At 45.9% G+C, this 13776-nt stretch overlaps 1 protein-coding gene across 5 annotated transcripts in view; it reads left to right on the top strand.

Moving 5' to 3' along the window:
• Window positions 1-13776, top strand: part of RAP1GDS1 (Rap1 GTPase-GDP dissociation stimulator 1) — a 297477-nt gene that overhangs the window by 78645 nt on the left and 205056 nt on the right. For 4 of the 5 annotated variants that reach the window (XM_063917603.1, XM_063917632.1, XM_063917621.1 and 1 more), the window contains exon 2: window positions 2145-2252. In XM_063917603.1, the coding sequence (XP_063773673.1) occupies window positions 2145-2252 (108 nt within the window). Of the gene's footprint in view, window positions 1-2144; window positions 2253-2370; window positions 2452-13776 lie in introns of those variants that run through there. The other variant, XM_063917659.1, reaches the window with a different exon arrangement.

Genomic DNA, 13776 nt, shown 5'->3' on the forward strand with positions numbered 1-13776 from the left:
CAGAGACCCCCCGTGACTCCTGTCACAGAAAGGTCCCTTCAGCCAATCGGGAAGCGCCACTTCGTGGCACTCTCCTGATTGGCTGTATGCGCGTCTGAGCTGGCAGACAGCGCATCGCACAGCTCCCTCCATTAGTTTCAATGGTGGGAACTTTGCGGTCAGCTGTGGGGTTACCCGCGGTCACTTACTATCTTGACATCGTGTCAGCCATCGCATCATATAGTATCCATACCCAGAGATTGTGTGACTGTGCTAGAGGCTGAGCCACTCTACTCTCCTATTGATGTAAGTCGGGGGAGAGCTATTCCATGGGGTCGATTTCTATTCGGCAACTTAAGAATAGCGCCGGGAATTAGCTCCCGACGCTATTCAATTCAGCTGCTAGTGACCCGCAATTGTCGGGAATTCTTCTCTCATCCCCGGGGGATGAGAGAAGAAACCCGACAAAAGTGCTGCCTCGCGGCCGGCGCGAGGCTGATTCTGTCGGGAATCAGCCTTGCGCCGGGGAGTTAAGTCGGAGAACAACCTGTTTAGTCGGCGAGAACGGGACATCGCTGACTTAACTGGAGCTGAATTGAATAGCGTCGGGAGCTAATTCCCGGCGCTATTCTTAAATTGTCGAATAGAATTGACCCCCATGTCACTAAGAGGAGGATAGTAAGCTGTATACCTACAGAAAAGTATCATTTATTGGTAAAACAAGGGTGAAGTCCTATATTATTATTATTTATTACCAGTTATTTATATAGCGCACACATATTCCGCAGCGCTTTACAGAGAATATTTGCCCATTCACATCAGTCCCTGCCCCAGTGGAGCTTACAATCTATATTCCCTATCACATGTACACACAGACACATTCACACTAGGGTTAATTTTGTTGAGAGCCAATTAACCTACCGGTATATTTTTGGATTGTGGGAGGAAACCGGAGTACCCGGAGGAAACCCACGCAAGTACGGGGAGAATATACAAACTCCACACAGTTAGGGCCATGGTGGGAATCGAACCCATGATCTCAGTGCTGTGAGGCAGTAATGCTAACCATTACACCATCCGTACTGCCCCTATATAAAGTTGAGAGAAGCAGCAGAGCAGTGACTGATAAGACAGGAGCTAAGCTGGTGTGTAAATGACTGTTTCTGGGCTATGTGATATAAGGATACAGTGTTGCTCAGGAAAGTTACAGTATTAAAACTTTGAGGAAAACACTAGACAGCTGAAAATTGAAACTGTGTTTCTAGATAAAATACACAACTATACAATTCAACAAAGGAGGTTTAGGATTTCCACAGCAAGTAGCTATTGAATACTCTAATGAAGAGATTATCAGTTATGTACAATTCCAGTGCACTTCAATATGGGCCCCAACGGCATATGCATATGTAACTGCAGTTTACCTAAACTTTATTACCCGGGTAATTAGATACTTTGGATGTTGAGGTATTTTTTTTTGACAAGCAGGGTTTTATCCATACTCTTTTTTTGTATTGCATGCAATGATATCTGTATAGTTATTTTATCAATCGGAATTGAATTGTAATGGAATGTCTGAATATTGCTACATTAGCCAATTTTATTAAACATTCTGGTACTTACTTAGCTGTAAGACGTATCGTACATGTTCCAGCTCGATCTGAAGATCTTAGAAGAAGAGTAAAGGTATAATGATATGCTTGATTTAAACAATAGTAATATATTTACACATTCATACCCATCACACATTAACGCTAGGCTTTCCCAAGCAAGCCTGTGTGTGTGTGTGTGTGTATGTATATGTATGTATGTATGGGAGGGTTACAACAGCTTCACCCTGGGCACCTGACTCTCCCTTCTCCAGGTCACGCCATTTATTAGAAGACTAAATGAATTCTTGTGTTGCCAGTATGAGATGTGAATGCTGATGTGAGGAACTGATACGTTTTACTGTCATTAACCTCTCTAGCTTCCATGTTGCTGAAATAAGTCTAATATGTCATACTAGCTGGTGCATTATGTCTTTATAATTCTAATTGTTGTGGCAAAGATCACTTGCCCCGCCAAAGGTATTTCAGGTGAAATATGGAATGATTTCAGTATGGACGAAGACTACAGGTATTCAGTGATATTTCAAACCTTATGTTTTCCTGTGCTCTGTATTGCAGATAACTTAAGTGACACTTTGGAGAAATTGAAGATAACTGGATCTGACTGCGCATCTGACAAGCTAGATGGGTGTTTGGATTGTTTGCTTCAAGCACTTGGGCAAAACAGTAAGTTCCCAAAACTTATTCCTACTTATTACTAGTAAATGTGTTAAAATTGATTTCCATGCTGTTCCCTGCAGTTTGCAATATAAATGTAATTGTTCTATTTGATGTAATTCTCCAGGCAATAAATACTATATGAAAAATAATTTAGAGCAGTAAATGGCACTTTTGGATATCTTACTTTAAGTTATAGCAGAATCTGGTAAGTGCAGTACTTTTCTGAAAGCTTGCTAGGTCTGTGGTATCTCCATTTGTATTGTGAATTTAAATGTTCAGCCTTGCCTGTCTGTTCTGGGCTGTCTACCCTCCAAAACGGTTCAGTGTCATTTACAGTATTTGAGTAACAAATTTTAAAAAAATCACCAGGTGTTTTAGGGCTTGATAGTGTGCCATGGAAATTGTATTTAATTGTAGCCAAAGCACATACAAGTACTGTAAGTAAAAATGTCCCCAGTAGCGATTCACCATTCTCTGATTCTATGTACACTACAAACTACAAATATATTGTTAGTTAGGAGAAAGGTAATTAACTCAGTAATTTTATAATAAATATGGTCCATTACTGGTTTTTACCCCTTTCACACTGCACAAATAACCCGGTATCGACCCGGCATATTGCCAGGTCGACTCGGGTCGGCGTGCGGTGTGAAAGGGGCATAGCCGAAATCGCGGGTCGCCTGACCCGGCAGTTCAACCCGAGAATAAAGCAGTGTTATACCCGGGTTGAATACCGGGTCAGTGGCTGTGTAAACGGGCTCCCGGGTCGATGCGTCCCGGGTCGATGCGTCCCAGGACCCGTTTACTACAGCAGGGAGAGGCGCGCGGAGATGATCTCATCTCTCAGCGCCACCTCCGCCGCCGGCTCCGCTTCCCCGCTGCTATGGCAACTCGCCCGGCATATTGACGGGTCGGAGAAGCCTGCAGCAGCGGCCAATGCCGGATCCCACCCGGGAAGGACCCGTTTCCAATTCCCGGATGGGATCCGGCATTGGCAGTGTGAAAGGGGTATTAGTTACATCACTTTCCTGCCACCATTGCATGCCCCATGCTATTGTATAGGGCTAGGATTAGTACACACAAATAATGCTGGCCACACACACCGATATTAGTCAGTAGCCTGATATAGTACCTTACATGGCACCAGAATGATCACTATTGCCAAAAGCTAAGATATAGGAATTGAACAATATAATTTGTGGGCTGTGTAAAAGAAAAATAAATTAAGGTTTAATGCTGTGTGTTGTATATTTGCCTGTGCCATGCTTGCATACACAAGTTATGACTATGCCATGCCTGCCCTAAGTAGACACGCCACTGACATACCTGCAAACTAACCTACAGTATGAAGCAATATGACAGTATAGGCGCTATACCTTTTCCTTCTCACTGAGCAACTGACGCCATTTAGGACTAGTTCATAAATTTCATGCTTAGTGCTCTGTGCTGGGCTATTGCAACAGCAGGACACGCACCATATCCCAACACCACAGTTATGATGTTACAGTCAGGGGCAAATACAGCATTTCTGTAGGAGGATCTGCAAGTGCTATCAATTTTGAACTGTGGTTTGGGGTGGACCTCACCCTGCAAGTGCTAGCCTTATTTGCTGTATATTTGTCACTGAATCATGCAGTATATAGCAGAGGAGATTTTGACATGGACATAGCATTTTTTTTTACCACAAACTGAGAACAGTAATGGTCTGTGGTACTGGAATGCGTTTTCTTCTTATTCTGCTAGTGTCTACTTGTCACACAGTTGTGTTATACAGAGAAAATGGAAGTGAGCTCAGTACATAATTATCGACATTCTGGCTGCTCTCTGCGGGAGAGAGCAGCCAGGTCGGCTCAGCAGGCGGGCAGGGGAGTGCTGTGACGTAAGGAGGAAGTGGGCCGGAGGCAGAGCAAGGGCGGGACGGGGCGGTGTTACGGTGACGCCTCCTTTAAGCCATGCCCCCGCTCTGTATTGCCGCGATCACCAGCATTACACTGCAGGGGGCATGGCTATGATGACGCGATTCAGCAAGAATCGCGTCATCGACTGCCCGGACCGCCCACTTTACACACTAAGTGGGCGGACGGGTAGGGGGGACCCCTCAAATCGGGAGACTTGCCTGCTCTTCCGGGGGGCCGGGAGGGTCACCCGATTTTCGGGAGCCTCTCGGCCATTCCTGGAGAGTAGGCAAGTATGGCTCAGTATTGATAAATAAGTGGGGGACTGTACTGACCTGTTCACATTATCTTACATCAGTGTTATTGCAATAATAGCCATTCTTTCTCTTTCTATCTTAGTCAAGTATAGAAAAAGTATTTAATGGACGTTAAAACAAAAACACTGCATCACAACACATGACAGAGACTATAGTCTGACAAAAATGAATGCCAACCTATGAGACAGCGGGGAAGATTGATTAAAGGTTGATTTTGACCACACCACTTTTTTTTGTGGTTTACATGGTGATCTGCAGTACTCCTAATCTACTTAAAGCAAAATGTAAATATCCAGTTATTCACACTTCCCAAAAAATATTACTATTTATCACAAAGTCACATAAATCAATGATTTCTGCATTGTGACCAGTAGAGCAGGGACAGGGGTGCAAAAGGTATATGCAAAATAACATTGGTAATCCCCCCAAAACTAATCTCACTGGTTTCAGGTATCATCCAGTTGAAAGTGCCTAAAACCCAGTAAAATGATTTACCGTATATACTCGTGTATAAGCCGACTTTTTCAGCAAATTTTTTATGCTGAAAAAGCCCCCCTCGGCTTATACTCGAGTTGAGTTCCTGTTCTCCGGTCTCTCCCGCTCATCTGCGGGCGCCTGCAGCCTCTGTGGGTGGTCCGATGACTGCTGATATCACCGCTCTTCTTTTCTCCTGCACGCCTGCAGCCTCTGTGTTGTCCATGCCGTACTGGGCAAGAACCTGCCCGCTTCTGTGTGCTGGTACTTGGGGCGCACAGCATCCTTGTCAGATGAATGTCGATGTGGCCGCTCTTTTCCTCCCGCTCTTCTCAAGGGCTGTGACCAATGACGTAGCTTTTACAGTCTTACCCGTGCTTGGTCACGCCCCCTTGCTCTGCCCTAGAAATGGATCCCAATACATCTAATCCTGGACCAAAACAAAAACGCAGGTCATACGAAGCCGATTTCAAACTTAAGGTTGTGTCAAGAGCAGAAGAAAGCAATAACAGTATTGTAAGTAGGGAATTTTATGTTGACGAAAAACAAGTGAGGGATTGGCAGAAAATGAAAGCTGACTTGGAAAAGATTCCAAAGGCAAAAAAAGCTTGACGTGGTTTAACAACCTCATATGGCGCTCTTGAGACTGAATTGCATAAATGGGTTATGGAGTGTCGTCAAAATGGTTACTGCGTAACACGCATGGGAATTCGCTTACATGCCCTTCAAATGGCTAAAGATGACAAATTAAAAGCACCAGGCATTAAAAATTTTGATACCATATTGTTTTTGTTGACCCTCTTTTCCACTTACAGAGCTAGTTTACTGTTTTTCTTTGAAATAAATATTCAAAAACATTTAACCTACTGATGCCTCAATTAATGTAATTTTATTGGTATCTATTTCTATTTTTTAAATTTACTAGTAGCTGCTGCATTTCCCACCCAAGGCTTTATACTAGAGTCAATGGGCGGGATTCAATTCTTTTCACCCCTTTCCACACTCGTTCTGTTTCTGCCCTCAGGGACATTGTATCATTATTTCAGCTCGCTACCCCCAGAGATCATTTTATAAAGAAAATTGGGCGTGATATATCATTTGAAGCTCACCCATAAAGTTTTCCCAGTTTTTTGTGGTAAAATTAGGTGCCTCGGCTTATATTCGGGGCGGCTTATACTCTAGTATATGCGGTACATTTTTCATTAATTTCAATGGACACAAAGTTCATTTGTTCAAACTGGCATTGCCTATTTTATCACATGGTAATGCCCAATTAAGTCATAATTACATATATATATTTTTTTTAAAAGGTAAAAGATTAAAATGTGGAGCTATAAGTTCCATCAAGCAGCAACATCCATTGATTGCTTGAACATACTGACGTTTGTGCGGGCAACACTGACATAATTCCAGTGTAGCATTTCATTTTCTCTATCGTCCTAGTGGATGCTGGGGTTCCTGAAAGGACCATGGGGGATAGCGGCTCCGCAGGAGACAGGGCACAAAAAGTAAAGCTTTATGATCAGGTGGTGTGTACTGGCTCCTCCCCCTATGACCCTCCTCCAAGCCTCAGTTAGGTTTTTGTGCCCGTCCGAGAAGGGTGCAATCTAGGTGGCTCTCCTAAAGAGCTGCTTAGAAAAGTTTAGCTTAGGTTTTTTATTTTACAGTGAGCCCTGCTGGCAACAGGATCACTGCAACGAGGGACTTAGGGGAGAAGAAGTGAACTCACCTGCGTGCAGGATGGATTGGCTTCTTTGGCTACTGGACATTAGCTCCAGAGGGACGATCACAGGTACAGCCTGGATGGTCACCGGAGCCTCGCCGCCGGCCCCCTTGCAGATGCTGAAAAGAGAAGAAGGTCCAGAATCGGCGGCAGAAGACTCCTCAGTCTTCTTAAGGTAGCGCACAGCACTGCAGCTGTGCGCCATTGCTCTCAGCACACTTCACACGGCAGTCACTGAGGGTGCAGGGCGCTGGGGGGGGGCGCCCTGGGAAGCAATGTAAACCTATTTTTTGGCATAAAATACCTCACATATAGCCTCCGGGGGCTATATGGAGATATTTAACCCCTGCCAGAATCCGTTAAAGAGCGGGAGACGAGCCCGCCGAAAAAGGGGCGGGGCCTATCTCCTCAGCACACAGCGCCATTTTCCTCACACAGCTCCGCTGGTCAGGAAGGCTCCCAGGCTCTCCCCTGCACTGCACTACAGAAACAGGGTAAAACAAGAGAGGGGGGGCAAAATTGTGGCAAAATTATATATATTAAAGCAGCTATATAGGGAGCACTTATTATAAGGCTATCCCTGTCATATATAGCGCTTTTGGTGTGTGCTGGCAAACTCTCCCTCTGTCTCCCCAAAGGGCTAGTGGGGTCCTGTCTTCTTTAAGAGCATTCCCTGTGTGTCTGCTGTGTGTCGGTACGTGTGTGTCGACATGTATGAGGACGATATTGGTGTGGAGGCGGAGCAATTGCCAAATATGGGGATGTCACCCCCTAGGGAGTCGACACCAGAATGGATGGCTTTATTTATGGAATTACGGGATAGTGTCAACACGCTAAAGCAGTCGTTTGACGACATGAGACGGCCGGACAATCAATCAGCACCTGTCCAGGCGCCTCAAACACCGTCAGGGGCTGTAAAACGCCCGTTACCTCAGTCGGTCGACACGGACCCAGACACAGGCACTGATTCCAGTGGCGACGGTGACGAATCAACCGTATTTTCCAGTAGGGCCACACGTTATATGATTTTGGCAATGAAGGAGGCGTTACATATTGCTGATACTACAGGTACCACAAAACAGGGTATTATGTGGGGTGTGAAAAAACTACCTATAGTTTTTCCTGAATCAGATGAATTAAATGAGGTGTGTGATGAAGCGTGGGTTGCCCCCGATAAAAAACTGCTAATTTCAAAGAAGTTATTGGCTTTATACCCTTTCCCGCCAGAGGTTAGGGTGCGCTGGGAAACACCTCCTAGGGTGGACAAGGCGCTCACACGCTTATCAAAACAAGTGGCGTTACCCTCTCCTGAGACGGCCGCACTTAAAGATCCAGCAGATAGGAGGATGGAAAATATCCAAAAAAGTATATACACACATACAGGTGTTATACTACGACCAGCTATAGCGACAGCCTGGATGTGCAGTGCTGGGGTAGCTTGGTCAGAGTCCCTGATTGAAAATATTGATACCCTGGATAGGGACAATGTTTTACTGTCTTTAGAGCAAATAAAGGATGCGTTTCTTTATATGCGTGATGCACAGAGGGATATTTGCACACTGGCATCACGGGTAAGTGCTATGTCCATTTCGGCCAGAAGAAGTTTATGGACGCGACAGTGGTCAGGTGATGCGGACTCAAAACGGCATATGGAAGTTTTGCCGTATAAAGGGGAGGAGTTATTTGGTGTTGGTCTATCGGATTTGGTGGCCACGGCTACAGCCGGGAAATCCACCTTTTTACCTCAAGTCACTCCCCAACAGAAAAAGACACCGACTTTTCAGCCGCAGCCCTTTCGTTCCTTTAAAAACAAGAGAGCAAAGGGATATTCATATCTGCCACGAGGCAGAGGAAAGGGGAAGAGACTGCAACAGGCAGCTCCTTCCCAGGAACAGAAGCCCTCCCCCGCTTCTACAAAAGCCTCAGCATGACGCTGGGGCTTCTCAAGCAGACTCTGGGGCGGTGGGGGGTCATCTCAAGAATTTCAGCGCGCAGTGGGCTCACTCGCAGGTGGATCCCTGGATCCTGCAGATAATATCTCAGGGTTACAGGTTGGAACTAGAGACGTCTCCACCTCGCCGTTTCCTGAAGTCTGCTTTACCAACGTCCCCCTCCGACAGGGTGACGGTCTTGGAAGCCATTCACAAGCTGTACTCTCAGCAGGTGATAGTCAAGGTACCCCTTTTACAACAAGGAAAGGGGTATTATTCCACTCTATTTGTGGTACCGAAGCCGGATGGCTCGGTAAGACCTATTCTAAATCTGAAATCCTTGAACCTGTACATAAAAAAAGTTCAAGTTCAAGATGGAGTCACTCAGAGCGGTGATAGCGAACCTGGAAGAAGGGGACTTTATGGTATCCTTGGACATCAAGGATGCGTATCTCCACGTTCCAATTTACCCCTCACACCAGGGGTACCTCAGGTTCGTCGTACAGAACTGTCACTATCAGTTTCAGACGCTGCCGTTTGGATTGTCCACGGCACCTCGGGTCTTTACCAAGGTAATGGCCGAGATGATGATTCTTCTTCGAAGAAAAGGCGTATTAATTATCCCATACTTGGACGATCTCCTAATAAGGGCAAGGTCCAGAGAACAGCTAGAGATGGGACTAGCACTGTCTCAAGAAGTGCTAAAGCAGCACGGGTGGATTCTGAATATTCCAAAATCCCAGTTAATTCCGACAACACGTCTGCTGTTCTTAGGGATGATTCTGGACACGGTTCAGAAAAAGGTTTTTCTCCCGGAGGAAAAAGCCAAGGAGTTATCCGAACTTGTCAGGAACCTCCTAAAACCAGGAAAGGTGTCTGTACATCAATGCACAAGAGTCCTGGGAAAAATGGTGGCTTCTTACGAAGCAATTCCATTCGGCAGATTCCACGCAAGAGTTTTCCAGAGGGATCTGCTGGACAAATGGTCAGGGTCGCATCTTCAGATGCACCAGCGGATAACCCTGTCTCCAAGGACAAGGGTATCTCTTCTGTGGTGGTTGCAGAGTGCTCATCTATTGGAGGGCCGCAGATTCGGCATACAGGATTGGATCCTGGTGACCACGGACGCCAGCCTGAGAGGCTGGGGAGCAGTCACACAAGGAAGAAACTTCCAGGGCGTGTGGTCGAGCCTGGAAACGTCTCTTCACATAAACATTCTGGAACTAAGAGCAATCTACAATGCTCTAAGCCAGGCAGAACCTCTGCTTCAAGGAAAACCGGTGTTGATCCAGTCGGACAACATCACGGCAGTCGCCCATGTAAACAGACAGGGCGGCACAAGAAGCAGGAGTGCAATGGCAGAAGCTGCAAGGATTCTTCGCTGGGCGGAGAATCATGTGATAGCACTGTCAGCAGTGTTCATCCCGGGAGTGGACAACTGGGAAGCAGACTTCCTCAGCAGACACGACCTTCACCCGGGAGAGTGGGGACTTCATCCAGAAGTTTTCCACATGCTTGTAACCCGTTGGGAAAGACCAATGGTGGACATGATGGCGTCTCGCCTCAACAAAAAACTGGACAGGTATTGCGCCAGGTCAAGAGATCCGCAGGCAATAGCTGTGGACGCGCTGGTAACGCCTTGGGTGTACCAGTCGGTGTATGTGTTTCCTCCTCTGCCTCTCATACCAAAAGTATTGAGAATTATACGGCAAAGAGGCGTAAGAACGATACTAGTGGCTCCGGATTGGCCAAGAAGGACTTGGTACCCGGAACTTCAAGAGATGATCACGGAGGATCCGTGGCCTCTACCTCTGAGAAGGGACCTGCTTCAGCAGGGTCCCTGTCTGTTTCAAGACTTACCGCGGCTGCGTTTGACGGCATGGCGGTTGAACGCCGGATCCTAAAGGGAAAAGGCATTCCGGAAGAAGTCATTCCTACCTTGATTAAAGCAAGGAAGGAAGTAACCGCGCAACATTATCACCGCATTTGGCGAAAATATGTTGCGTGGTGCGAGGATCGGAGTGCTCCGACGGAGGAATTTCAACTGGGTCGATTCCTACATTTCCTGCAATCAGGATTGTCTATGGGTCTCAAATTGGGATCTATTAAGGTTCAAATTTCGGCCCTGTCGATTTTCTTCCAGAAAGAATTGGCTTCAGTTCCTGAAGTCCAGACCTTTGTTAAGGGAGTACTGCATATACAGCCCCCTGTGGAGCCTCCAGTGGCACCGTGGGATCTCAATGTTGTTTTGGACTTTCTCAAATCTCATTGGTTTGAACCACTAAAAAATGTGGATTTGAAATATCTCACATGGAAAGTGACCATGCTACTAGCCCTGGCTTCGGCCAGGAGAGTGTCAGAACTGGCAGCTTTATCTTACAAAAGCCCATATCTGATTTTCCATTCGGACAGGGCAGAACTGCGGACTCGTCCGCATTTTCTCCCTAAGGTGGTGTCAGCATTTCATCTGAACCAGCCTATTGTAGTGCCTGCGGCTACAAGCGACTTGGAGGACTCCAAGTTGTTGGACGTTGTCAGAGCTTTTAAAATATACATTTCAAGGACAGCTGGAGTCAGGAAATCTGACTCACTGTTTATACTATATGCTCCCAACAAGTTGGGCGCTCCTGCGTCTAAGCAGACTATTGCGCGCTGGATTTGTAGTACGATTCAGCTTGCACATTCTGTGGCAGGCCTGCCACAGCCAAAATCGGTAAATGCCCACTCCACAAGGAAGGTGGGTTCTTCTTGGGCGGCTGCCCGAGGGGTCTCGGCATTACAACTCTGCCGAGCGGCTACGTGGTCGGGGGAGAACACGTTTGTAAAATTCTACAAATTTGATACCCTGGCTAAGGAGGACCTGGAGTTCTCTCATTCGGTGCTGCAGAGTCATCCGCACTCTCCCGCCCGTTTGGGAGCTTTGGTATAATCCCCATGGTCCTTTCAGGAACCCCAGCATCCACTAGGACGATAGAGAAAATAAGAATTTACTTACCGATAATTCTATTTCTCGGAGTCCGTAGTGGATGCTGGGCGCCCATCCCAAGTGCGGATTATCTGCAATAATTGTACATAGTTATTGTTACCTAAATCGGGTTATTGTTGTAGGGAGCCATCTTTCAGAGGCTCCTCTGTTATCATACTGTTAACTGGGTTTAGATCACAGGTTGTACGGTGTGATTGGTGTGGCTGGTATGAGTCTTACCCGGGATTCATAAATCCTTCCTTATTGTGTACGCTCGTCCGGGCACAGTATCCTAACTGAGGCTTGGAGGAGGGTCATAGGGGGAGGAGCCAGTACACACCACCTGATCATAAAGCTTTACTTTTTGTGCCCTGTCTCCTGCGGAGCCGCTATCCCCCATGGTCCTTTCAAGAACCCCAGCATCCACTACGGACTCCGAGAAATAGAATTATCGGTAAGTAAATTCTTATTATTTTGCCTATGAGCCCTATTGTTTTCAGGTGTTCTATCAATTCCAAGTGGTCAGCATGAAAAATTGCTTACGATTAGGTGTGCTTTTCCGATTAATTTGTGTGAGCAATCCATTTCAACTGGAATTCTATGCCCTTTGAGATGCATTGCCTATTCAAATGTATTTACTAAGCAGAGTAAAAACTTAAATTGATTGGGTTGAAAGTAAATAGATATTTAATAAATTGGAAACACTTTCTGGTTTTAACTTGTAAAAATAAATAGCCTTTGACATACCCTTCTGAATTAGTTTGACATTATTGTGCCCCTGGCAGAACAACCAGTCATCACTGAGTGAGATCTGTATTTGCATCCATAGAACTTGGGGTACTGTAGCTGCATTTCCTGCTCTGGCCATATTTCAGAGTAATTTATATTTGCCATGGTACCACTGTATGTGGTCCAAAAGAGTGCTTTATTTCCTATCATGGTAGGTATATCTCTCCCAGTATGCAGGGCAGGATCTTTCACTTTTTTTTATGTATCTCAGTGCCTGGGAGTTCTAGTAAGGGCATGTTCTTGAAGATAAATATTTATTATAGTAAGGGTCAAGGCGTCTCCAATTGTGGATGCGTCTTTAGCTAGATTGTAAAAAAAGACAATATTCTTGGAAAAAGCAGCATTAGATATGGGTACTATTGCCTCCAGGGCTCCAGCTTCAACAATAGCAGTTTGGTTACGTACATGGAAAGCTGATTCAGAGTCCAAGAAGGTTTTGGAATCTTTGCCTTTTTCTGGAAATATTCTTTTTGGTAAAGAATTGACAGATATTTTGGAGTCAGAAGCAGACTCCAAAAAGGTACAGTTTCCTTCCACATTCAAATACAAACCTAAAGTTCCGGTTTTTCGGCCCTTTCGGTCTCAAGGGAAGGGTAAGGGGAAAAAGTGATCGCAAGCCCCAATACAACAAGTCTGGTAAGACTAAAAAACATTGGGCTACCAGAGGGCCGACTTCCAAATCAGAGGATAAGCCATCAGCCTGATCCTCCACCTGGGGGACCCCAGGGGGTAGGGGGCCGACTTCTTCAGTTTGCACAGATTTGGCAACAGTCTACAACAGATGCCTGGGTGCAGGAAGCGGTGTCTCTAGGTTATGCTTTTCCCTTCAAGAAGCAGCCTCCTCGAAGATTTTTCTGTACAAGCCCGTCTCGAGTCGAGGTGAAGGCCAGGGCTTTGCAAGAAGCAGTTCAGAAATTGCTTCAGTCAGGAGTAGTCATTCCAGTTCCCCCTGCACAACGAGGACAAGCTTTTTACTCCAACCTGTTTTTGATTCAGAAGCCAAATGGATCATTTCGGCCCATTCTCAATCTCAAAAGGCTGAACAAATACATTTGGGTACCTCGGTTTCACATGGAGATGTTACGTTCCATAATCTTGACCATGGAGCCAGGAGATTATATGGTATCCCTGGATATACAGGATGCTTACCTACATGTTCCTATAGCACTGTCCCATCAGTGTTATCTCAGGTTCGCTATCCTCCAGCATTTTCAGTTCCAGGCCCTACTCTTTGGGTTAGCCACAGCCCCCAGAGTATTTACCAAGATTATGGTGATTATGGCAGCATATCGCCACCAGCAGGGGATAAGAATGTTCCCGTATCTCGACGATCTTTTAATCCTGTCACAGTCACAGAAATTGCTCTCATTTCATCTGCAACAGACAATAACTTGGCTGCAGAGACATGGGTGGCTCATAAATTGGGCAAAATCGTC

The sequence above is a fragment of the Pseudophryne corroboree genome, chromosome 1 (genome assembly GCF_028390025.1).
Source record: "Pseudophryne corroboree isolate aPseCor3 chromosome 1, aPseCor3.hap2, whole genome shotgun sequence".
Lineage (NCBI taxonomy): Eukaryota > Metazoa > Chordata > Amphibia > Anura > Myobatrachidae > Pseudophryne > Pseudophryne corroboree.